The sequence below is a fragment of the Echeneis naucrates genome, chromosome 16 (genome assembly GCF_900963305.1).
Source record: "Echeneis naucrates chromosome 16, fEcheNa1.1, whole genome shotgun sequence".
Taxonomy (NCBI): Eukaryota; Metazoa; Chordata; class Actinopteri; order Carangiformes; family Echeneidae; genus Echeneis; species Echeneis naucrates.
The window spans coordinates 9,778,841-9,802,278 of NC_042526.1; the positions used below are offsets into that span (position 1 = coordinate 9,778,841).

At 41.2% G+C, this 23,438-nt stretch overlaps 2 protein-coding genes across 3 annotated transcripts in view; both read right to left on the reverse strand.

Moving 5' to 3' along the window:
• The window catches only part of eea1 (early endosome antigen 1), a 15,937-nt gene extending 2,733 nt beyond the window's left edge, over positions 1-13,204 (reverse strand). Inside the window, exons 1-28 of one of the 2 annotated variants that reach the window (XM_029522096.1) lie at positions 13,070-13,204; positions 10,773-10,850; positions 10,530-10,642; positions 10,390-10,444; positions 10,227-10,292; positions 10,087-10,117; positions 9,891-9,995; positions 9,637-9,758; positions 8,978-9,133; positions 8,235-8,351; positions 6,730-7,068; positions 6,187-6,336; positions 5,814-5,933; positions 5,391-5,594; positions 4,974-5,174; positions 4,761-4,874; positions 4,466-4,621; positions 4,179-4,318; positions 3,713-4,043; positions 3,490-3,591; positions 3,208-3,402; positions 2,936-3,118; positions 2,638-2,823; positions 2,421-2,552; positions 1,840-2,025; positions 1,508-1,746; positions 249-369; positions 34-132 (exon numbers count right to left, since the gene is read on the reverse strand). In XM_029522096.1, the coding sequence (XP_029377956.1) occupies positions 34-132; positions 249-369; positions 1,508-1,746; positions 1,840-2,025; positions 2,421-2,552; positions 2,638-2,823; positions 2,936-3,118; positions 3,208-3,402; positions 3,490-3,591; positions 3,713-4,043; positions 4,179-4,318; positions 4,466-4,621; positions 4,761-4,874; positions 4,974-5,174; positions 5,391-5,594; positions 5,814-5,933; positions 6,187-6,336; positions 6,730-7,068; positions 8,235-8,351; positions 8,978-9,133; positions 9,637-9,758; positions 9,891-9,995; positions 10,087-10,117; positions 10,227-10,292; positions 10,390-10,444; positions 10,530-10,642; positions 10,773-10,850; positions 13,070-13,093 (4,065 nt within the window). In that variant the 5' untranslated portion in view covers positions 13,094-13,204. Of the gene's footprint in view, positions 1-33; positions 133-248; positions 370-1,507; positions 1,747-1,839; positions 2,026-2,420; positions 2,553-2,637; positions 2,824-2,935; positions 3,119-3,207; positions 3,403-3,489; positions 3,592-3,712; positions 4,044-4,178; positions 4,319-4,465; positions 4,622-4,760; positions 4,875-4,973; positions 5,175-5,390; positions 5,595-5,813; positions 5,934-6,186; positions 6,337-6,729; positions 7,069-8,234; positions 8,352-8,977; positions 9,134-9,636; positions 9,759-9,890; positions 10,039-10,086; positions 10,118-10,226; positions 10,293-10,389; positions 10,445-10,529; positions 10,643-10,772; positions 10,851-13,069 lie in introns of both variants that reach the window. The other variant, XM_029522097.1, reaches the window with a different exon arrangement.
• A 103-nt stretch (positions 13,205-13,307) lies between these two features.
• nudt4a (nudix (nucleoside diphosphate linked moiety X)-type motif 4a) lies at positions 13,308-21,480 on the reverse strand. Its single transcript, XM_029522968.1, has 5 exons — positions 21,113-21,480; positions 17,894-18,004; positions 16,921-16,965; positions 16,534-16,621; positions 13,308-14,856 (listed from the first exon to the last, which is right to left on the reverse strand). The coding sequence occupies exons 1-5, from the start codon at positions 21,269-21,271 to the stop codon at positions 14,630-14,632; spliced, it is 630 nt and encodes a 209-aa protein (XP_029378828.1). The 5' UTR covers positions 21,272-21,480; the 3' UTR covers positions 13,308-14,629.
• Positions 21,481-23,438: the final 1,958 nt, after the last annotated feature.

Sequence of the window (23,438 nt, forward strand, 5' to 3'; positions counted from 1 at the left end):
AAACAAAAACTTCAAGAAAAACTTCATGCTTACCTTCCTGACAGTGACAGAAAAGCCTTTCCCACAGGCCATGCAGTTCTGCACCTCATGATCCTCGGCCCACTTCCTGGTTAGTGTCTGTGACTGCTTGATCTGGAAGTACCAACAAAGAAAATCCAGCTCCATTCGTACAACACTGATGTATTTGATGAATAGCGTTTGATTATTTTGTGCTGCAGACAACCATAGGTGGGTGTTTTGCTACTGACCTGAAGTGACTGGTTCTCTCTGCCCAGCTCCTGCATAGCTGCTGTCGTATCGTCCAGCTTCCTCCTCAGCTCCACCACCTTGGCCTGCAGCTTTTCTATCTCACCTTCACCCTTCACACACCTGAAACACAACAGCAGAGCTCTGATGATTTTTTGCTCATTTTAATTAGCAGCAGAGGAGAATTTCCTACCACCACTCCTTGGCTCACTGAAAAATATATTTGTTAATTAATACTTCAAGGAGCACAGTGCTTTAGGGAATAATGATGGTGATGATGATGATGTCCTCTTGGGAATTTTGATAAGCCAAACCTATGCTACTGCTGGCCTCCATTGTTAACCTGTTCAATATTTTTGGCCTAAATTACAGCATGAAGCAACATAGCATCATTTGTACTTTTCCAGACATCAAATATCAACACCTTAAATGGCAGCACCTTCCATACTGTACTATTGGGAGGAAATTAGGAACCAGACTTCATTCAATGCTCCATTTGAACCAGAGTTCCATATGTAGAAAATGTAACTTACATTCTTACCTAAATCATTCCAGCATCTTGAGATTGAGTTATAATCAATACAAAAAGAGATAAAAACCGCTGACCCATGTTCACTGTTCACTTATAGTTGGTCCAATCAGTCCTTCATGATCTGCTTCTTAAGTTCTAAACAATGTGTGTGTGGTACATGAACTAGTCTTGATAGGACTAATATATGATTAATTTCACTTTTAATTATAATTTGCTATGCAAAAGGAAATTGAGCTCTTTAAAAATTTAATGAAGATTGTAAATGACTAATTTCAACTTTGTCAAAGAGATGTGGGTAATATTTCTTTGAAGAACAGCTCAAGGTGAAGATGTTATAATGTAGTCAGTTTTATAATATATAACGTGTCAACAAAACTCACTTTGAAAGTTTTAAAGGAATGCATGAGAATCTTGGTAAAAGACATAAAATCTTGTCAACTCTGGTGGCCTTCCCTGGATGTGAGTAATTTCATCACTTTGACGTGTTGAGGGAGCAGCAGGAATCAGACTAATGAAAACTTGACTGATGTATCTCTTGACCTAATTTTTAGAGAGCTGAGTCAAGTGAAAATGAGATGCTTTCCTCTTTAACAGCTTCTGCATAGATTTCAATGAAAACCAAGGCCAGTCAAGTACATTCAAAAACCTCTTAAGGCTTAGAGTACATTTTAAAGATAAAGAGTTTACCTCTAAGATGACATGTAAGTCAGGTGAAAAATATTCACGCACCTTTCCAAAAGGGCCCGTCTCTCGTCCTGGTTATTCTGGACAGTGGCCTCAAGCACAGCGATCTCTCCTCTCAGTTCATCCGTGTGTTTCTCCAGTTCACAGACTCTCCGCTGGCTACTCTGCCACTCTCTCTTCAGAGTGGCTACATTTTCATTCAGCGCAGTCACCTGCACACCCAACTTTGCTTCTGCCTCCTCTCTAAGCTTCAGCTGCTCCTCTTTGGCTTTCTTCTCGGCCACCTTCAGAAAGATCATAGAGTACGCAAGAACCGTTATGGGATTGAATGACATCTCATCTGCTCATTTAAACTAAATTTTATAATAGAAGTCTACCAGCTGATCCTGGACATCCTTTGTTTTGGCGAGGAGCTGCTCCTCTCTCTGGCTCCTGCTGTCCTTGGTGACCTGGTGCTCCTTCTTCTCTTGCTCTAGTACACCTTGCACTGTCTCCACCTGACCCTGTAAGTCCAGTTTCTGCTGGATCAACAACTGTTTGGCTTCCCGCAACTCACTGAGCTCCTGAGAAGCAACAAGATGAATGAGTATGGCAACAGTATTTTACTTGAGAAAAAAAAAAAAAATTGATTGTAGATTTTACAGGTTTGAGCTTGGGATGTCATTGATCTGACACTAAATTCAGTTCAAGTTCAAGTGTGAAGAACTAAAAAAAAAATTTCCAACTCAAGCATGCTCAGTTACACCTTTGGAGAATGTGACCATGATGACCTGCACACCCCAAGTTATGCTGTTTATATAAAGAAACAAGCATGTGAAGCAGGCCATGTCAGTGTGAGATACAAAATGATGGTCCCTGTCTACATGAGTCCAGAGTTCAAATGATGAACTATTAAGGGTTTGAGATTTGAATTTAAACCTTTTTTTTCCCCTCAAATCAAAAGACATGAGTCACTGACCTTCTCACTCTTCTCCGTGAGTGCTTTTAACTCAGAGGTTATTTTACTCTTATTCTTTTCCAGGACAGTCTTGGCTTCGTTTAGCTCCTCCACTTTGCTCTTCTCCTTCTCAAGCTCCTCCTTGATGAGATTCTGGGTGAGCAGGTAAAATGTAATATGTACAAACTCAGTTACATCAAATAAAGTTCATATGTGTGCGTTGATCTATTTGCCTGACCTGTTGATTCTGAAGCTCATTCAGCGTTTTTTTCTGCTGCTGGTGCTTTTGGTCTTGCTTGGCAAGCTCCTGCTCCAATGAACTTCGATTTGTCTTCAGTTCCTGTATCTGAGTCTCCAAACCAGTCTGATGGGTTCGGTTAGCAGCAAGCTCCTCCTGGGCTAAGCTCAGCTTCTCCTCTGACACCTAAACACAGAAGAAGGTCAAATGTTCACATAGATATCTGTGAATTCAACAATAAAAGCCTCCTTAAACCAAGCCAACACTAGTGAGTTCACAGCGCGTACCACCAACACACCTTGAGGTCTTGTCGCATGGCAGAAACCTCAGACTCTTTGCCATAGAAGTCAGACTGAAGCTGGGTGAATCTTCCCTGACTTTGCTCTAAAATCTTTTGCAGCTCTGCTGTCCGACTCTTTGCAGAGACCAGCTCCTTGCCGAGCTCTGAGACCTGGGCCCTCAGATTACTCTCCTCCTCTGCCTGAAGCAAAGAGTCAAATACACATTCATCATTACATAGCATCCGCCTACGAGAAACCTGCTGCTGTGTGACTACATTATGTCACTTACTTTCTTCACATTAAGTTCCTGTAACTCTGTCACTTTGTCCTTTAGCTTTTTTATCTCCTCTTCATAGGACCCCTGGGCTGTCTTCAGTGCTGCCCGCACCTTCTCCAACTCATTTTCCCTTTCTTTTAGTGCTTCCTGAGCCTTTGAGTACTCATGCTCTAATGAGGTCAGCTGCCCTTTCAGCTTCTTCTGTGCCTGATAATTTGTAGACACAGAATAGTCATTAAGGTGTAACGTTGAACAGAAAATTGCATGATCTTCACATTTTTTTCAAATGTTTACCTCTGTCATCTGCACCAACTGCTCTTTAGATTCTTTCATTGCCTTGGTGATGGTCTCATTACTCTTAAGGAGCTCCTGCCGGGCTTTCTCATTGGTCTTTTCCTGAGAATTGAGACAGAGTAATACTGTGAGATCCCCGGTATTGTAAATAAGTGCAGTTGCTCCTTGCTGTGTGATGAAAACTGACTCATGTTTGTGACTTTCTGGGGCTTATTGAACACACCTTCTCCTCCATGGCCAACTTGAAGTTCTTCCTTTCTGCGTCTAGTTGATTCTGGTTCTCTTTGAGTGCCTTGTTTGCTCTTCCTAGGCTCTCCTGAGTAGAAACTAGCTCCTTTCTTTGAGCCTCTTTCTCCTGTTGAGCCTTTTGTAGGCCTGCTGCCAGACCTTGAGCTTTCCTGTCTAGCTCTGCATGCTGACTTTTCCCCTCCTGGGTCACCTTCTCCAGATTTGTCTTCAGAGCAACTTTATCCTGCTCACAGCGATCCAGCTGCTGCTTAGTGTCACTCAAAGCAGCTGTCTTTTTCTTTAACTCCTCTTGTAGTGTTGAAGCCCTTCATAATAGAAAAACATGTAGGATGCATTTGGTCTGATTTATTGAACTAAAAATATACTGGCGAAAAACCAAACAGTTTCTAAATGTCTTCACATATTTATTAAAACTGGTGGAGTGGAACATTTTATCTCACCCTGCTTTCTCCGTGTCAAGTGAGCGCTGCAACTCCTTAGCTTTTTGCTTAGCCTCTGACCCTTCCTTCTGCAGCTTCTGCACCTCCTGCTGTGCCTGATCTTGTGCGGCCTGTAACTCCACAACCTGTGACTCCATTTTCTGTCAATTTAAAAACACCAGGTTCTGTTTTAGGCAACAAGAATTTCAGCCAAAAACACATTTTTAAGATAGCTACATGATCACATTGTGTACATAGGACTGTGCTGTCAACCTTTTATTGGTCACACTATAAACTATATGACAAACCTTATTGAGCCCCTCCAGCTTCTCTACACACTGTTCTGAGGCCAATAGTTTGTCTTTGCATTCTTTCAGACTAGTTTCCAGCTGTGTGCACTGCTCCTGTCTCTCTTTGAGCCTTTGTGCCTTCTCCTCCATTTTCTTCTGAACTTTATTCAGCTCCTACAAAAGGACAGCAAGAGAGGGTTTGCAGTCAAGTGTGATAGATGGGAAAAGGGAAAACACAGAAACTTTAAAGAGTGAGGTGAAGCAATGGAAGAATTATATTCCAGTGGATATTATACAGTACACAACAGCTCACCTGCTGCTTGTCCTGTAGGGCATGCTGTGCAGTCTCCAGGTTGTTCTCCAGGTTGGCCTTCTGTGCAGCTTTAGCTGCCTCAGCAGAGAGTAACATTTCTGTCTTTGCCTTCAGCTGCAGGAAATTTGGAGGAGCAGTCAGATTTGTATGTTCATTTGACAATATCAGTGACACCAAATTACATTACACAAACATGCTTGTTTGGCAGCTGACCTGAGACTCCAGCTGGGATACTTTCTCTTTGCTGTCTGTGAGCTGGGCAGTGAGCTCAGTAACTGAGGTCTCTAGGGTGTGGGCTCGATCCTGGGCTGAACGCAGCAGAGTTTTCTGCTCCTGGACTTGTTCATGTAGGTTATCTTGGGCTTGCTTGTGGCTTTCCGACTGGTTCTTGAGCTTGTCAGTCAACTGTGTCACCTTTAAAACCAACATATACAGAAAATTTTAATCAAATGACCAATTATACCTTGTGATTATGGAAGTGTAATTTTTCTATGGTGTCAGTCATAATCAGTTTTGACAGTACATTCCCAGTTTTGTGGTGAATTGGCAGATCTTTAATGTCAGTTTTACACTCAAGCAAAGTGACTGCAAAATAGAAGGGAACTTTTGAGTGCGTTTGTTTTCATCCACCTGTTCTTGTAGTGAGTGGTTTTTCTCCTTTAGCTGATTGAGAAAAGCTGTCTCTCCCTCTCCAGCCTGGATCTTGGCACATAGGTCCTCTCTCTCTGCTTCCAGCTGGGTCACAATGTCTTTACTCTTTTGCAGCAGAGCCTCTAAGTTCTGGATCTTCTGGTCTTTATCTCCAATCTGACGCAGCACCTGCTCCAGGTCATTCTACAGTATGAACAAAAATTAGGTAGGGTACATCAACTAGTGTTCCTAAGAAATTTCTTGCCAGGGTCCCTTTTTGTCAGAGAACTGAGAACTATTTTGTGTAACACTACATCACCAATTATTCCAAATAAAAACTTCAGCGTGTAGGATAGGCTCTCCTGGCTTTATGCTTCCAACTGCTATGATTATTGTCACAGAGTGTTTTCTTGTGGACAGTACCTGTGCCTCTCGGAGTTTGCCATTGGTGTTTTGCTGCAGTGCCTGTAGCTCCTGGTGCTGCTGCTTGGCTTTCTCAAGCTGGTGCAGCAGGTCTGTGTTTTTACTGGCGCCCTCCTTCAGCTGAAAATGAAAATAAGTGATAATTTTTAATCACATACCCCAAGATATTGTTGATTTTATAATCATTTTGAGGATCATATCTATTTTATTAACAAAACAAAAAAAAAAAAAAAAAAAACAACACTACATTGTGCATTATGTGACAAGTATCTTGCATGACCTGTATATTATATCCTCTTGGGCATCATCAGACATTTTCATAGATGTTCTGGCACTATCTGCAGTATTCATCATAGTTTCAGCTGATGCCTACCTGTTCTTCTGCACGGGAGAGTTTCAGTTGCAGGTCGGCTGCTTGCTGCTCACGGTCTTTGAGTTTCTCCCCAGACAGCTGCCTCTGTTCTTTCAGACGACCTTGCACTTCTCCCAGCTGCCTCTCTGCCTCCAGCAATTTAGCATGCAACTAGGAAGAGTGCAGAGAGAGCGAGCTAAATGATTAAGGAAGATTAAGATGGAGGGCAAAAAAACTTATTTATTATTAGTTATTTGTTATTTTTTTAGGTTTGCTTCATCCTGAACAGATCTCGTGTAAATATTGGTTCACTTGAGTCTCTGCCTCATGTTTTATGGACATGTTTTTCTATTTATGACAAACTACACTGTTTTAAAATGAATTGAACAGGGTAAAGGTCATGATGCTTCGTGATGGTCTCTGGATGTAAATTACGCTGAGAAGATTCTGCTTGGTGTGAGACTGAAAGTCAAGTAGAACTGTGTAAAGTACATATTAAGCAAACATCATGTCATGTTGTACTGTATGAAGTTTGTGTGTGTGTGAGCATCTCCTGCCAATCACCTGACTGATCTCTGTCTGCTGCTGAGCACCTTGGCTCTCTTTTTCTTCCCTCTGCTGTTCCAGCTGTTTTCTCTCAACTTTCAGCTCTGCATGCTTCACCTCCAGCTCTCCAATCTCACTCTTCAGCTTTGCCACCTCCTCAGTCCTGTCTCTGAGCTCCGTCTGGGTTTTATGGAGGGAAGCCTCAGCCGCTGTGGCTCGAGCCTGAAGCTCTTGGACCTCAAGTTCTTTCTCCCTCAAATTGTCCTGGACTCCCTTCTTGGCAGCTTTCTCAGTTCCCAAACACGCCTCCAATTCCTGACAGGTCCTCTCCTTATGTGCCAACTTTTCAGACAGGCTCTATAAGTAATGTAGATGACAAGACATAATGGGTCAAATGAGAACTGCTTGTCCAAAATAATCTAGGTGACATGTCTCCTTGAACAGTTGTGCAAGACCCAAAACCAATAAATAATAATAAAAAACAACAACCAATATGAGTGAAATAAACCGATATAAGATATGGAACAGTCACCTGTAAAAAGCCAAGAGTTGGGTGTGATATGTCATTTGTCAGGGTCTTACAACAGAGGACTTGGAATACTGTGGTATGTGTACAGTACATGCTGTGACATGAGCTCTGGAAGTAAACTTGAAAACAAGGTGATAAAAAGCAAAATGTTATTAATAGTAGAGCATGCTACTAACTAGAGATGCGGACACAGCACCTGAACTTCACAGACATCTAATAAATCTCTGCAGGCCATTGCAGCTGCCGGCCAACATTAGCAAGTCTTTTTCCTCTCCTCTTTTGTCCTCTTTTATCACTGTCACAGCCCTGTGCTGCTCCTCTTTACTCTCACAGCTGCAGGCTGGTTATCTCTCTGTTCTTGGTTCTGATCCTATCACACAGTATGACCTGTCACTTCTGTCTCTATACTTTTGAAATCTACATCCGGTGTAAGTCCATCATTGTGTGAAGAAAAGCACTGAGTGGAGAGCCATTTCTGCTATTCCCCACTTACCCAGGAAACTGCTTGGCTCAAGGATGTCGCAAGCCAGGTCTGGCAGAAACCTTTCCTCCCACCATCCAAAAAGGTGCATGTTTAGGTTAATTGGTGGCTCTTAATTGCCTGTAGATCTGACTGTGAGTGTGAGTGGTTGTTGGTCTCTGTCTGTCTTTATGTGTTGGCCCTGTGATGGACTGGTGACCTGTCCAGGGTGTACCCCACCCTTGCCCAGTGTAAACTGGGATTGGCTCCGTCACCCCGGCAACCCAGAAATGGATAAGCGGTAGAAGATGGATGAATGAATGAAAAAAAAAAAAGACCGGTGATAGCGGGGCATTGTGATCAGAAACTTGGAGGGAAGGAGGGAAGTAGTGCAAGTATACCCCACAAAATCTTACACTGTATATTGTGTGACAGATGTCACTGCAGACATGTTTATGCCTGCAGTAATCCCTTGAGAATTTTGTCACATGACTATAATTATTGTTTCATTCTACTGCTGTGTCTCTGTGTTACCTGGCTTTGCTGCTGCAAATTATTCAGATTGCTCTGCAGCTCGTGGATCTGTTGGGTGTAGACCGCTGCTTCTTGGGGACCCTTCTCCAGCTCTTCTTTTAATTGTGATATGGTCATCTGCAATATATCAGCTAGGCATATTACACTCTTTTTAAGGAATTATTGAGTCAAGGAATGAAGGGAAGGAAACGGCACTGTGAAGGACTTGCAAAAAAAGAATAAAAAAATTAATAAAAAAAATAAATAAAATCATACTGGCAAACAACCCAACAACAAAGTGAGTAAACACAGTTAAAGAAAAAAAATGCAAAAATATTAAAGTATATTTAGGGCCAACTTCAAACAGCCTGTTTTACCTCCAGTTTATGAATCTTGAAGAAAATGTTGGCAAAGGATAGATGATGTGAGAGGAAAAAGAAGGGGAGGAAAAGAGACAGAGAGAGGTAAGTCAATCTAGCAGGAGTGAGGATGTAGTTTAGACCTGTAGTTTTGTTACTGACTAAATAAATGTTATACTCATCCAGTAGAACCTAAAACCCATGTAAATACAGCAACTGCACCAAAGCCACCTGTTTTTTTAGAAGTTGTTGATATAGAAAAACCAAACCATTTTTAAAGAAGTTAACAAAGTGGTTTCATAGCGCAGAAAAATAATAAGCTGCACTTTAAGGCTATTTGTCTAAGTCTAAGACTCAAAGAGTTAAATTTGCTGTAAAAGACATAGTGTGATTTGCTGTCCTCACCTCTGAGGTAGTGTAATTAGCCTGTAGTTGCTCATAGTGGTTTTTGAGGCGTTCAGATTCTTCCTCCCTCTCACACGTCATACGGTCCATCAGTGTCTGCACCTGCACCAGCTCCTTCTTTAACACCTCCACATCCTCCACTCCTGGTCGCTGCAGCTAGAGGGCAGAGCAGAAGCACTATGTTGAAGACTTGAATGGGTGGCAAAAAGTAGAGCAAAATATCTTTTCATATGAGGACAAGTCAAAACCTAGTGTCCTAATAAATGGTTGAGCTGCTCAGATGTGCATGAAAACCTCAGTACAGATTCAGGCAATTTCAATCATGATGTGATCTACCTCCATTCCAGTGCATCCAAATGTGCTTTTATTTAGAAAAACACTGTAGAGTAAAAGCGTTCTTCAGGGTGCCTAACTATATACTTAAATGCAATCTTACTGCTTTTGATAAAACGATCTTTGGGTAAAGTTCTGTTTCACATTTCTGTAACAACACTGATGGGATTGTTTGGAAAGCAGCTGTGTTGATTCCTCCAGCACACAGCTCAGAGTTGAGCAGATTTCCTGATGTTTCAACATTAGAATTTCCAACTCAGATACACAACATTCATGGCAACTAAGGGTTGTGGGAAGAGAATAAAAAGTAAACTCAAGTGCTGTACCAGTTCAGTTTGGAGTCGCTCATTCTCCTGTTTTTCTATCTGCAGTTGTTCAGTCACTTTGGCCAGTCTCTGGTCAGCAGCCTCCCTTAGACTCTTCTCCTCATCATAGCGGGACTTTAAGTCTGTCAGATTTAAATAAAACTTTATATTATTCTAATAACAACAACATAAACAAAAAAGGTAGATCAGGGTGGTCTATCATGTTGTTTCACAATGGAGACACATGCCTTCCAGTTTCCTGGACCAATACTAACCTACTATCTCTGTAGCTAGCTGTGCAGCCTTCTGCTCAAACAGGTCTTTCATCTGCTTGATGTTGAACTTTTCTGTTTCTGCTTCATTCAACTTCTTTTCAAGGACTGAGTGAAAAGAACCACTTATTAATGAGTGACACTTTTTTGTCTGTTGTTGTCACAGTATTTAAAATGTCATACATATTACGTCACTGACCTGAATCTTCTGAGCCCATCTGCCCATCATTCTGTGTAAACAAAGGAAATAGAGGTGAATGTACCGTAAGAGTAAGCAGTTTTATATTCAGAAAGGTAACTCTTCATAATGAATCATGTTAAATATCTTGAAGGAATTACTTGCTTCAGTTGTCCTTGGACTTTGTCTAACTCCTTTTTGAGCTCACCAGAGAACCATCTTTCCTCCTAAATAGGGGAATACACACAAACACAATCATGTCTTTTTATTAATGGCCCATTTGCACATATCTGTAACAGCCACAGTTCAGAAACTCAGCCATACCTTGAGAGAAGCATGCAGGTCCTGAACCTCTTGGCGTAGCATTGTAAGGTCTTCCCTAAAAAGGAGGAAACAGCATTCATTAAAACTTGCTAAAGTCTGATTCTGTGGAGTGCACAGTGACACAATGATATCAGTCTCACCGAGTGGGAGCCACATGAGCAGGTAGGTCTCCAGTGTCATGGAACAGTTCATAGTGTTTGAACAGCTCCTCTGCAGAGTTGTGAGACTTCATGCACTGAGGACAGATGAAACCCTGAAAGCATAAACACAATCAGAATCAACCAGCTGACGTATAGGGCAGCTTAATTTCTGCAGCTCTGCTTGTAGGGTTGGAAAAAAATCAAAGTTATCAATACAAAAACAGAATGAAATGTTTGTGTTACCTCAGAAGTCTGCTCGTGATTAAGGTCGGTGCTGGGTTGCTCTGACTCTGCATTCTGGGAGCCCCCCTTCCCAGGGGTCTGTGGAGTAGCAAATAGACATGATTAGTTAGTCTCAATGAATGTTTGTGCACAGACGTTCTCATGTATGCTGTGTGTGGGCATACATATATCCGTAGTTTTTAACCTTTTCCTAATTTTTTTTTATTGTAGTTTCAGTCAGTACCATCTTCTAACAAAGCCAAATACACTAAATTCGTTGGCCAGGAGATAAATATATATATATATATATATATAAAAACACCACACAAACACACCAAGGCATTTCAAGGGACAGTGAACGACAGAAAAAGTTTCTAACCAGCTCAGCAAAAGTTGAGGCTATGGTCAGCAGAGAACAGCTCAGTGCACTGGCCTGAAGCACAAATACAGGAGTGGTTATGCCATCTGTGACCCATTCACAAAAATGGTTTGTTGGGTCTGGTTATCGTCCGCATGAATGAACAGCGTCAAAATATTTGTGTGGGTTTGTGTGTATTGGGAGGGAGACTATTAGCATTTCGAACAGTGCCTATTAGAGTGTATTAAGGGTTGACACACCATTTTAAAGACTGGCAAATCATTTGCACTATGTAAACACTAACCATTTTGAAACTGGATTCATGCATAAACTTACATATCCAATAAATATGAATATCCAAGAGAAGGTAAAGCAAGTTAGCACAATAGCACTGCAGTGAATTAATTTCAACACTGCTCCTATTTATGAGAAAAAAAAAAATCTTTTTAAGGATTTGGTGTATCTTTACAGTTTAGTTTAGCTATCGTTATTGCATGCTCAGTGCTCAGTAAACTATGATACAAAAGACATTGACACAGTATAAAATACAACACAAAAGCAGTAAAAACATGACTAAGAAACATAAATAGTGAATCCAACTCTTCCAATAGCAGGAAAGCAGGAAAGATCACTGCTGATAGCATCAACTAGAACCAGAATTATCTAATTTTCGGGGTCATTTAAGACACATACATTTCCTGACCACTGCATGCATATACCATATATAAGCCTACAGCTGGTATTTGTCTACCAGGAGGTATTTATTGAAAGGTCTTAAATGTATCTACCTTCCAATATCAACACTTAACATTGACACAAATTGAAGTCTCCTTCATCAGGAGAGTAAAAATGGTGAGACAATAAAACTGTAATAAAAATTTATTTTCAGGAGTATCTTGGAAATGTCGTCTACAGCTCGAGGTTTTGCCCCCATTGAATTATCATAAATATATATCCGTCATATGACTGTTTCCTCCCCTGAGTTCCTGATGATATCCGTGCACTACATGATGTGAATCACTAATTTCAGAAGCTGCTGCACAAGCTGGGAATGTTTATATTAAAAGCTGCGACTCCTCCGATACAGTGCTTTTATTTCGGTTTATCGCCCCAAGCGTCTGAAATAAAATTTCTGAGGAAACTAGTCTAAGTCAGACAATTGTTGACCTTAATGCACAATTCTCATTGACGGATTTTCCTGGTCAGCAGGCCGAAACCTCGAAGTGTACACAATATTGCAGTCGGCAAGGCATGTTGGGAAATGTAGTCCCGCGTAGAGGCTAGCTAAGCAGTGAATCTCTCCTACTCCCACTTGCAACTTCAGTGACAAGTTAATAATTTATATAAATGAAATTAAAGCTATGACTTTAATCACGATCCTATATAAGTGAAGCATTTATTTTATCCATGTTACGGTGAGTCAGCTGTCACTGGACTTCCCAACAGCCCATCGGCTAACGTCAGCGTTAGCATGTGACTGGACGTTGAATTAACCTACCGCTGTACCACAGCTAGCTAACGGAAAAAATGAAACCATTAGCCCACCAGGTTCCTCAAACAACTGGGCTATTGTTTTCTCTGTTAAAAGAGGCAATGTGGACACGTTAGGTACTTAAGTCACCAATGGGTTACATAGGCAGAAAACAGCTTGCTACAGCCCTGCTTGGGTAGCATCAACCACACGAAACAAGTTAGCATTTAGTGGCTAAATCTGGCAACCCCACGAAAGGAGCGCTGGATATAATCACAGTGATCTGATGGGCAGGCGACCCCTTTCCCTTTGCTCCGTGCAGCGGTTAGCTCAAACTGATACCCCGCCCCGCAGAGGCACGCTGAGGTATAAAACGCGCATTCCCTCCATGAAAACAAGAGGACGACAGGCCCCGTGTCTCCCATGGAAAACGGCCGGGTTTCACCAAACAATAGCCGTACGGTTGGCTTTGTGGCCCCAGACTCTTACCATCTGAAGTATCCGTCTCAGCATGGCCTCGACTGCGTCTGTCCGGGCACAAAATCCAAGCAGTTTCCCAAAATGACAAACCTACGTAGCTGTACAACGAGCACCTGACCAGGCTGAGAGAGCAGCGGAGAATGGGCGGGTCGAGGAGAGGATGGCTGAGCAGGACAGCCTGGCTGTGTTCAAGATTATACACAAGTGAGAGCCATTTATCTGCGCTGATGAAACACGGTGGAAGTGATCCAATTACATTTTTATTTAAGCGGGTCTTTGTGGGCAACATGATGGCGCACAGCAGAATATTCCCGTCACACATGCACAAATAGAGATTTTCCTTTTATGATGATCTTTCCCATGCTCTTTAAAAACACAAGCCCTGAAAGTATAAACTAATTTGCACTCTCTCGGAAAAATGTTCAGAAAAATGACCACACACTGAAACACAGATACATCCTAATTTCCCATCTCTGCATAGCAAATATTTTACATTCATTTGTAAAAAGAAGATTCATTCAACATCATTTTGTTGAAACCGATGCAGAGGAATTAAAAGGGCGAGTTTAAACTCTGTGTAAGGCAGTCTGCACTGCTTCCCCTTAGTGCTGTAGGATGAAGGCACTTTAAAAGCATCAGATTGAAGCACAACAAACTGTTAGTCTAAAACCAAAACCTTCTCATTGAATTCTGAGCCATTAATAAGAGTTATCTGGCACCTGTGTAATTTTTGTTTACTTGACTGTGGGTTTGTTTCACAGAGAAACAAATGTTTATGATTCAACTGGTTTAGCAGTCAACCTGACAATGTGAAAGATCTATATAAATAAAATGTTTGAGGCACAGCTATGTAAGTCTTATAAGTCTCATTTCAGTGTAGTGGGTGGTTTGCAGGTATTCTAATCTTTATTACAGTGTTATTCTGTTACTTGCAATCAGCAATGATACCATCTGAACTTGTAGGGTGGTAATTGCAGGAGGAACAATGCTTGATTGAGTCACCAAAGTAGACTTTGCCCTAACTCTCTTAAGGGGAAAAATCTCAGAGGATTTAAACCACAGTGAAGTGACAGTAGTTCAGTTTTAGAACAGTTCATAAAAACTTAACTGTAATAAAAAAAAAATATGCATACATATGTATCCACGCTTCCAAATATCTTGCAGAGTGACAGAATTTTCTCAGTGAGTTGCTTTCTCTAAGCGCCAAGACTTCTCAGTACTGGCTTCGGGAAAAGCAACCAAACTTTGTGTTCACAGCCAATTATAGATTCAGAATGTAAAACTAGGGAGGATGTTCACCTTAGATCTTTGGCACGCTGAGAAAATCCAGACAAAACTGAATGCTTTAGTGGATCACATCTGCTCTATTAGCTGGTGATGGTTGGTAAATAAATAGACATAAAATTATTAATATACATTTCACCACTCCAAAATGATTTCAAATCAACATAAAGAACTCAACACTGGACATATCAAGTGGCTGTGTTAATAAAGTAACAAATACAAAAATCCATGTCTGATCAGATGCTCATCGTAAGAGGTACAGCATTGCTGCTGTTGGTGATGGTCCTATCTGCTGACTAAATCAGACCCCTGTGTGGAGCAAACAACATAGTGAGGAGCATTGATGTCCGTTACTTGGGAGCCTGTGCTGTTGCCGTTTGTTGGGTTACACAGTGGACTGTAAGTGGGACTGCAGGTGTTTAAGAGTTTGTGCAGGTACTCAGCATGGACAGGCTTGTGGCTCTGCAGAACCTTAATGGCTTCATCTATCTTGAACCATTTCCTCTTCCTTCCTGCAAATATATCAAAGAAAATGCAATAAATTAGTATATGCATAAATAACATATTACACTAATTGTGAGGTTGAAGTTTGGTTTGCTAAATCATTTTACCCTAAAGGAGAACGTTTCCCATTTTGATACCTATATTAATATTTTTCATAAAACAAGACGAAGATACCACTGCTGTGCATTTTCTTTTTCTTTTTTTTTTTTTTTAAACAATCCAACAATATTAAACAACACACCCAAGAAAAAGCACAAACAAAGCACTCAAGTCAGAGTTGAAGTGGACATTCCTGACCTTCTTCAATAAGTGTTTATGAAACCTGAATGTCAACCAACATGACTAAAGATAAGCATCTTTTACAAAAATTGCCCGTCCAGTAAACCCACAGCTGGGGGTCATTTATATTTTCACTGCCTGCCCATATTCAACTCTAAATAGTATTCTGCTAAAGTTATTTACTGTGTCCTGTGATTCTCAGGGGGTAGTTATAAGGGGGAGGGTCCACCCACTCTATGTTGACACCTTGAAGTAGACCATTACTGTCCTTTCAGCAGAGATGGCGAGTACATTAGACCAGTTAGTGGTGTGTCCTCTCTGCTCAGTCTCAACAAGTAAGGAGGGGGACCATGGTGAATCATGATAACTAGAAAACAATTAGGCACAGCAAACATTCCTCCCACTTGTGAATGCACTAAGCTCTATTTCTTTGGGTGAAGGGAGTAAATGATCACAACCACTTTTTTCTAGACCAGTTAGAACATGTCTATGTTTTGAGTTGCAGAGACCCCTGAGAAGCATTAGATTTAAAGTGACAAACACAACCAGTACAAATCATGATTATTTTTGGCATTATTTCATGACATGCTTGCATATAATCCACATCAAGAGAAATTCTTTCAATAGTGAAACCAAACTTCAGAAAAATTTCAGAAAAATTTTCAGGTGGTCTGACTTCATCAATAAGTATGTGTCCTGGTTTCTCATCTTACATAGTGATGACCAAATGCCCAAACAGTCTTTCTGGACTGTTTACCCTTGTAGCCGTTTTTTGTCAACTGCTAAAATACGGGCATCATGTTAATTTGCGGTTCAAACCCTTCATTGTAATTTTTTTTAATGGACGGTGAGTTCACAGCCTGATGTTTAATTAAAAAAGTTAAAACCGATGAGGTATATGTGTCCGATCCTTTTGACATCCAAATGGATCAGAGTCATTTGTGTGTCCTCTTAGAACTGCAATATGATGACTACTATGATTACTATGTAATAGTAACACAACACTATAGACAATCTGCAACCTGTGTCACGCCACTGACTGAAGCAAAGCACTGCAGCAACAAATACAAGAAAAAAGAAGCCTACAAGCTAAAAAATATACATTTTGTGATTTATAATATTTAAAAAAGGAAACACGCTCATGTTTGTTCGGGTTAGGGTGTTACTCTCAATCTAAAAGGTTAATGGGCTTAATCACATTGGGCCATTTTGAATAGTTCCCTGTATAAGTACAGAGATACTATGTGCTGGCTGGCAGTGTTCTAAGTCACTGTCCATAGATATGGACATTTTCCACAGAATTATTATATTGTTTGGGGCTTATTTTATGTATATGGCTAAAAATATCATATATAAACACAAATCTGTTGGTTACATGACAAAGTGAGACTTAGATAGCTGCATACCAATGTTGACAGAGTCTTCCCAGTCTTCCAGTGTCTCTGTCACTAAGAGGGTATAGACGTACGTTCGGTGCTTCCTGTCCTGATTGTGCTGTAAAAGTTTAGATTAAGACAGTACTAGATTACTGCTGTGAACTGTGAGCTATGCATGCATAGCTTTTACATTACAATGTAAAATCTAATTTACTGTTGACTGTCACTGTTGCTTTTAAAGACATTATGTGAAATCAATAGCTGAAGGTTCTGACTGAGGATGAGCACATAAAGGCGAACTAGACAGGATAGTGGTGTTACTACTGTAGCTACAGACACAGGTTTTTTTAAACACTGTAAAACATTGTACCAGATGGGAATTTATGAATATTTTCCATGACAGCTTGACAAGCTTACCTCAAAGACTCCGAGTAGTCTACCAAGCTTTCCCCTCACACCAGCCTGCACACACAGAAAACATATTAAGAGTCATTAAATCACATGTAACAGGACAACATGACAGAAGGGCTGGACACAAATGCACTACATGATCCAATTCATGTTTATATTTTTGTGAAAATGTCACCTGCACACATGTATCACAGAGTAATGGAGACAATTAACAAAAATTAAGCACTTGATACAAACTGAGAGTCCATTTTCAGACGTCTTTGCTCTCTTCCATCCAGTCTGAGTATGCTATACACTCAATACCTCCCCAGAATGAATAAGTGGTAAGAGAATCAGGACGCGTTAATTGTCCAAAGTAACAAATCATCACACTCATGATTGTCCGTTGTGGTATTTTTCTGTACTTTTGTCAAATTTATCAAGATTGATTCAAGATTGATGTAGTGCTTAAAGGAGAAGAAAAATAATAAACAACATTTTCATAGGACGCCCTCGCCTAGAACGTTGGCTGGGATTGGCTCCAGCAGCCGGGCGACCCGGAAAAGGAAAAGTGGTAGAAGATTGATGGATGGATATGGGACTGAAAACTTTCACAACTCTACACAAATTACAACTGTCAGTGGTTTACGTGCTGACTGGACAGCCACATACTAAAACATGACATTTTGAATTCTTAGCTTGCCACAGCACTTGGCTTGCATGTGTCTGTTCTGGGAGGAGCAGGATGTGGGTAACTGGAGACACTTCCCAAATGTCACTGCCATACTTCAAAGCTGTCATCGCACAAGGCAAACGCTCACTCTGGCCAACCCCCAGCAACCTCTTCACCAGACTACAGAACAATTTACTGGTCATTTATGTATCGCACTGAAATATTTCTATTATGAAATTATGAAAGGACATTGTTCTTATTGATCTGTTCACCGTGCTAAAAACATTTTAATCATCTGAAGCTAGTGGAGTTGGCCAGTGGCCTCACCTCTTCATACACCTCTCTGACCGCGGCCCCACAGGGCTCCTCCTCAGGCTCCATTCCTCCTCCTGGCACTATCCATTGGTCTGGATGTCGACTGCTGCTCACCAGTAGTACCTGCCAAGGAGAAAGGCCTTCATCAGGGCTCTGCTGATGACTTCTGGCAGCCAAAATCACAAAGTGTGGGCCCAAGTTCTGGTTTCATTAATACAAAACGTGTTAGCAGTGTGGTTCGATTCATTTAACACGATGTGTGTAGGACGTCTCACACATCAGGCCAACAATTCAGATCATTTACTTAATGCAACATGAGCCTGTGGACTGAGCTCTTATCTATGAAAGAATAGTCATCCCATAAATAAACTCAGTGAATGTGAGTCACTAGGTTGATTTTTCATTAATCAAATGTTTTTGCATTAACATAACATAACCAGAAGATACCTTCATCTTTACATATGCTTTTACTGCAGGTATGAAATATTCAATTTGATATTATTTTATTTGGCATATTATTTCCCACCACGACAGCCCAATTCATTTAGGATATGAGAAGTGAACACCATAAAATCAATCTCTTAGGTAAACCTTTCGATGTCATGCAAAACAATTAAATAACATCACATAAAATAACAGCTTAAACTCTAAATAAAATCAAATCCATCATTGCAATGTTGAGTCTCAACCTTAATTTTTCCCAAGAATTAGTTTAGTGGACACTAATAAAACATTAAGATCATGGAGAGCTCTAAAATCTGCAGTTTAACCTGAAATAATAACTAAAGCCCAACACTAAGCTTAACTGACCTCAGACACATGCAGTTTGTTCTTTTTACAGCATGGCGCCCCTCTGGAGATGCAATCGTTTAACCTCAAACCCCATCCGTCATTACGCAGATCCACATCGAGTTCACATATGAATACTTTTTGTATTCAGCTAGCCCGACACATGCAGCCACAGCATCTTCCAGCACTGGAGTCCCACTCATGGCTCTCTTGACAGTAAAAGTTCATTAAAAACAGGAACCAGAAATGACCTCCTTGCATATCTAACACAGCTACTCGAGCCAAGGTTGTATGAACAATCCTCCTGAAATGTGATAGTTGATATGTGGCAGATTTGTTTAGAGCGCGAATGGTAACATCTCCACCGCTGTCAGGCACGGTCTCAATTGCACCAAAATGAATGTGATGAGTGAAACATCATGCTATGGACTCTCAGCTAGAATGCAGGGTTTAACAGCGTCAAGCCCAGTGAGAGAAAACTCAAGAAATTTCAGGAATCAGTCAGGATTTTCAAATGTTATTTTGACAGCTTCAGTGTTGCTTTCATCAGCACACAATCAAGCTTAGAGTTAGAGTTTTCTTTAATTATTCTCATTCTGAGAAATGCCTTATTATTAGGTTTCAATTTCATGCATGTTCGCATTATGATTAGAAAATATGATCAGTATAAAAATTATTCTGTGTCCCTGCCTGTAGTCCGAGAGGACTGAAACTGGCGGCAGGCTCACTCACAATATCCCTCCCAACGCCACATGAAACACATTGGGATAACACATACCCACACACAAAGGCTTTTCCAAAACCTCTGGATCAGCAGTTGCCTTTCTGTATGAAAACAAAAGAGCTTAGCAGCAGAGGTTAATGACCCCAACATGTATCACACACATCAGTGTATACATTTAATCAGGGATCACAAGGAGAGAAGTTAAAGAATAAATTGAATTTTTTTTTCTTTCACATGGTCCAGTGAGGCCATTGATTGGGGTTTTGACATAATAACACAAGCATCTACACAATACACTGCAAACACTTGTACTCTCAGTATATTTTTTGATTTGAAATTATGCCCTGCAAGGCATATACAGCAACTCTATTTACTTTTTCACAGGAACATATTGTGATGATGCTAATTACAACAATGCTTCACAAGCCCAGCTATTCATCCTAGAAATGAGATGTGGATGCTAATTGAGGTTCTTTCTCACGTGCAGGATAATTACCCACAACACTACATTTGAGCATTTATCAATACACAAAGAATCCAAAATAAGCTGAGAGTAAAATTATTGTTTTCCCTTTATTATACTCCCTCCTGTCCAGCATTTTTTCTGCATACCTGTCACTATCCTGCAGAACTCCAGCTGACATGTTGAGGAAGTGACTGTAATCCATGCATGCAGTCTGGATGGATAGTTTACCACATAAAGTATGAGACAGGCAATCAAAGCAAACAGTGAGAGTGAGACAAGATGAGAATCGCAGATAACGTATGGTCATTTCATCATCCTCGAGGCCAATCAGCAATAATCAGAGGGACATTTTCTTCATACGACAACACATAATGTCGTAGAAATGGCAGTGAGAGAAAGGCCACAATGAAGAGCCACAGAGAGAGCGTGAGAGACTGAGCTGGGAAGGATATTGTGTGTGTGGGCATGGGGAGCATGAAAGCAAATCTGTCAGGGGACAGCAAGTGTCTGTACCTTGTTTCTATAAATTGCAGCTGATAGGTCACTTGGTGTTTAGCACACTGTGTAACACTCAACCCTTCAACCCAGCCCTCTTACCCCCCCCCCCCCCCCCCCCCCAATCACATGTGGTCCTGAGATGGGCTGCCATCACTAGGCAGACACTTTGTGATCTAGGACACACACATACAGTCCCACACACTCTGTGTGGGACAACTCCTGCCTGTGCCATTTTTCCCCTTTTATGCACTATGATTGAATACAGACTAAATATGAATGAAGAACACAGAATAAATATCACACAGCAGCGAAGAAGAGGCAAAAACACAACTCTGGATGCTGTAAAAAAGTGCAGCAGCAGTGTGAAGGAGTTCATTGGTTTGGTGATCACAGTGGCATGTGTAGATATGGAAATGCTCTTGTATAATGGCCACATCCTTTGATATCAGTGTGAGTGTGCAATGACAAAATGACAGGAGGTAATTGGCTGAAACAGATTGGGCTGAATTCATCTGAAGGGCTGCCTTCTTGGGCAGGAAAATGAAAAATGATGGTCTCTTATTAGACCCCCTGCTGTTGAACAGGTCAGGTATTTGGTTCCTCAGCTCAACACCTCCACTAACACCCAGCGCGTGAACGCATCACACGCACGGACTCGATCTTAAAGTGAAACTAAGCTCTGCTTTGTGTGTGCGTCGGACGGTACAGAAACTCAGACTGTGGCTGAAAATAGCAGCAGACGGACACAACTTACCTCGTCCTCCCTCTCGTTTTTAAAGCACAAACACGCCGCTCTCCTCTTGAACCCTTCGCCGTCGTACGTCCTGGTCTGGTTGGGCTTAAACTTCATCATATATGTTCGACACTTCAACGACCAGCTGAGTCTGAGCAGCAGCAGCAGCAACAACAGCATCAGCAAAACCGCAGAAACGGCGTTAAATCAGGCTTCCACTGATGACTGAAGACGGCGGCTGGGCCGTGTCCCCTCGGTATCCTCTCAGTGTCCCGGTCGGTTCATTCATTCCTCTGTGAGACAGAGACAGCCGGGGTCTGGTCCTTCACCACGGTCCTTCACCATGGTGGCCCACAGCTGCTGTCAGCCCGCTCACCTCCTCGGGCTCGGTGTATCTGGAGTAGTGGTGTGTCGTTCGTGAACGATCCGGTCATTTTGAACTGAACTTTTGTATGACTCCAGAGTAACAAGTCATCTCAGTGATGCGTTCTTTTTTTTTCCCCTGAACAACACAGAATAAATATCACACAGCAGCTACGAAGAGGCAAAAACACAACTTTGGATGCTGTAAAAAAAAAAAAAAATGGGTGTGCAAGAGTCCATTGGTGCGCGACACAGGCTCCGGTTCGTTCGCGAACGGGTTTTTCTGCCGCATATTGTCTGTGTAGGAATGACTGAGCCGTTCGCTGTCATTTCAGTCATTACTCAAATGACAGCTTCAGCGCCGGTGGTGGCTCCAGAGAGTTTCTGTTGCAGGTGCTATGGGGATGCTCGACACTCAGGCAAAGGTGCTTTGAATTTTGGGGCATTTAATTATGCAACTATAAGCATATATGTATAAACAGACATTTTTGGGGGTGCTAGGCGGGTGCTATGGCTTTTATAGGGGAAGCTACAGCACCACCCAGCGCCACACTGGTTCCATTAAACGAAATGAACGAATGACTGGAAAAAAGATTCGCAAATTTTTTTTGAACGGGATCAAAAGACCCGAGTCAGTCAAAATATCCAAACCTTCAATCACTGACCCGGTGGGAGCGGCGCGCGGCTCACGGGCTCGTGATCGTCACTAACTCACCGGGACTGGATGAAAGCGGCAGCTGCACGCGGACAGGTCGTCACAAACAAACCTGCTGGCTTCATCAGTAATGGCGCCCTGACATCCGTGCCTCTGGATCAAGGTGCTGTAACTTTCATTTCAACTTCATTGGGCCTCCTGAAATAAGCTGGAAGGATTCTGTTTTGGGATGAATTCATTTTAAGACCTATATAGACCAAAATGACTCCCTTTTTTTTTTTTAACAGGTTGTAGGGCTCTTTTAATTTTGGATGAATGGCATGAAATAAGATCACATTTGTTAGCAGGAGTTTCTTCAGGATGTGTTCAAAGGGTGTCTGAAAAAGTCGGCTCAGTCACTTGGGTAAGCGTTGATTGTAGACACTCCAAAATCAGCACATGGACTTTCAGAAATGTCAGATCATTCGTGTGTGGTAGTAACCAAAACATATAAAACACAGCAACACTTATATTACTGCATATAATAATCACCATTTTCAAACAAGCCAAAGTCTTAATCAGTGTGAATTCACGAAGGGTGGAGGTCATGCTACAGAGATCTAAAGAAACATCTTGGCTCATATTAATTTTAAAAGGTTCATGAAAAGTCATGGTCCAAATCCATGTTTTGCAAAGAGAAGTAATACTATTGCAAGCAAGCTATAATCTTCCAATTGAGTGACTCTAAAGAGCCCTCAAACCTATAATTTAATGAGACTGAACCAGATCCATGTGGCTGGAGAGGCGCCGTGGTTCAGCTTTGAAAGAGTGTAGAGTTTACACAGCAGTTTAGTATCTTTCACTACTGACAGGGAGTTCTAGCTTCGGGGGTTTTTGAATAAACTACACAGAATGGTAGTATTATGTTTAAGTATTTATTAAATTTCTCTTATTTTCATTTGAGGAAACATTTCGGCCAATACTGGTTGTTAGATTGTGCTATATAAATAAAGGCTGACTGACGGACTGACTACCCAGCTCTAATTCAGGCAGGGGCATCAATACAGTCAAACATTGGTATCACGCTGTTGGCACAAAAACACTCTGGAAAGAAAAAACACCTGCTGATAAAGTCAATTTTAATGCTCCTTTGATTTCAGATTGAATTGTAGATTTATCATGTTCTGAGTCTTGTATGCGCTTACAGGTAGCTTTAATTTGGCTCATTAGACATTTTCAAGTTGAAGTAAAGCAAAATAAAAAATTCAAAAATCCATCACTAAAGGGTTTAAAAAATAAATAAATAAAAGATGTAAGCTGCCCCCCCAAATCTGTCCTGTCTGCACACAC

Bases quoted from the DNA above. Each gene is read 5' to 3' on its own strand.
- nudt4a (XM_029522968.1), bottom strand. From the start codon at position 21,271: ATGCTGTTGTTGCTGCTGCTGCTGCTCAGACTCAGCTGGTCGTTGAAG. The intron at 16,622-16,920 runs GTAAGCTTGTCA...AAACTTTTACAG, and splicing joins GACTACTCGGAGTCTTTGAG to CACAATCAGGACAGGAAGCA. The intron at 14,857-16,533 runs GTATGCAGCTAT...ATATATTTGCAG, and splicing joins GGAAGACTCTGTCAACATTG to GAAGGAAGAGGAAATGGTTC.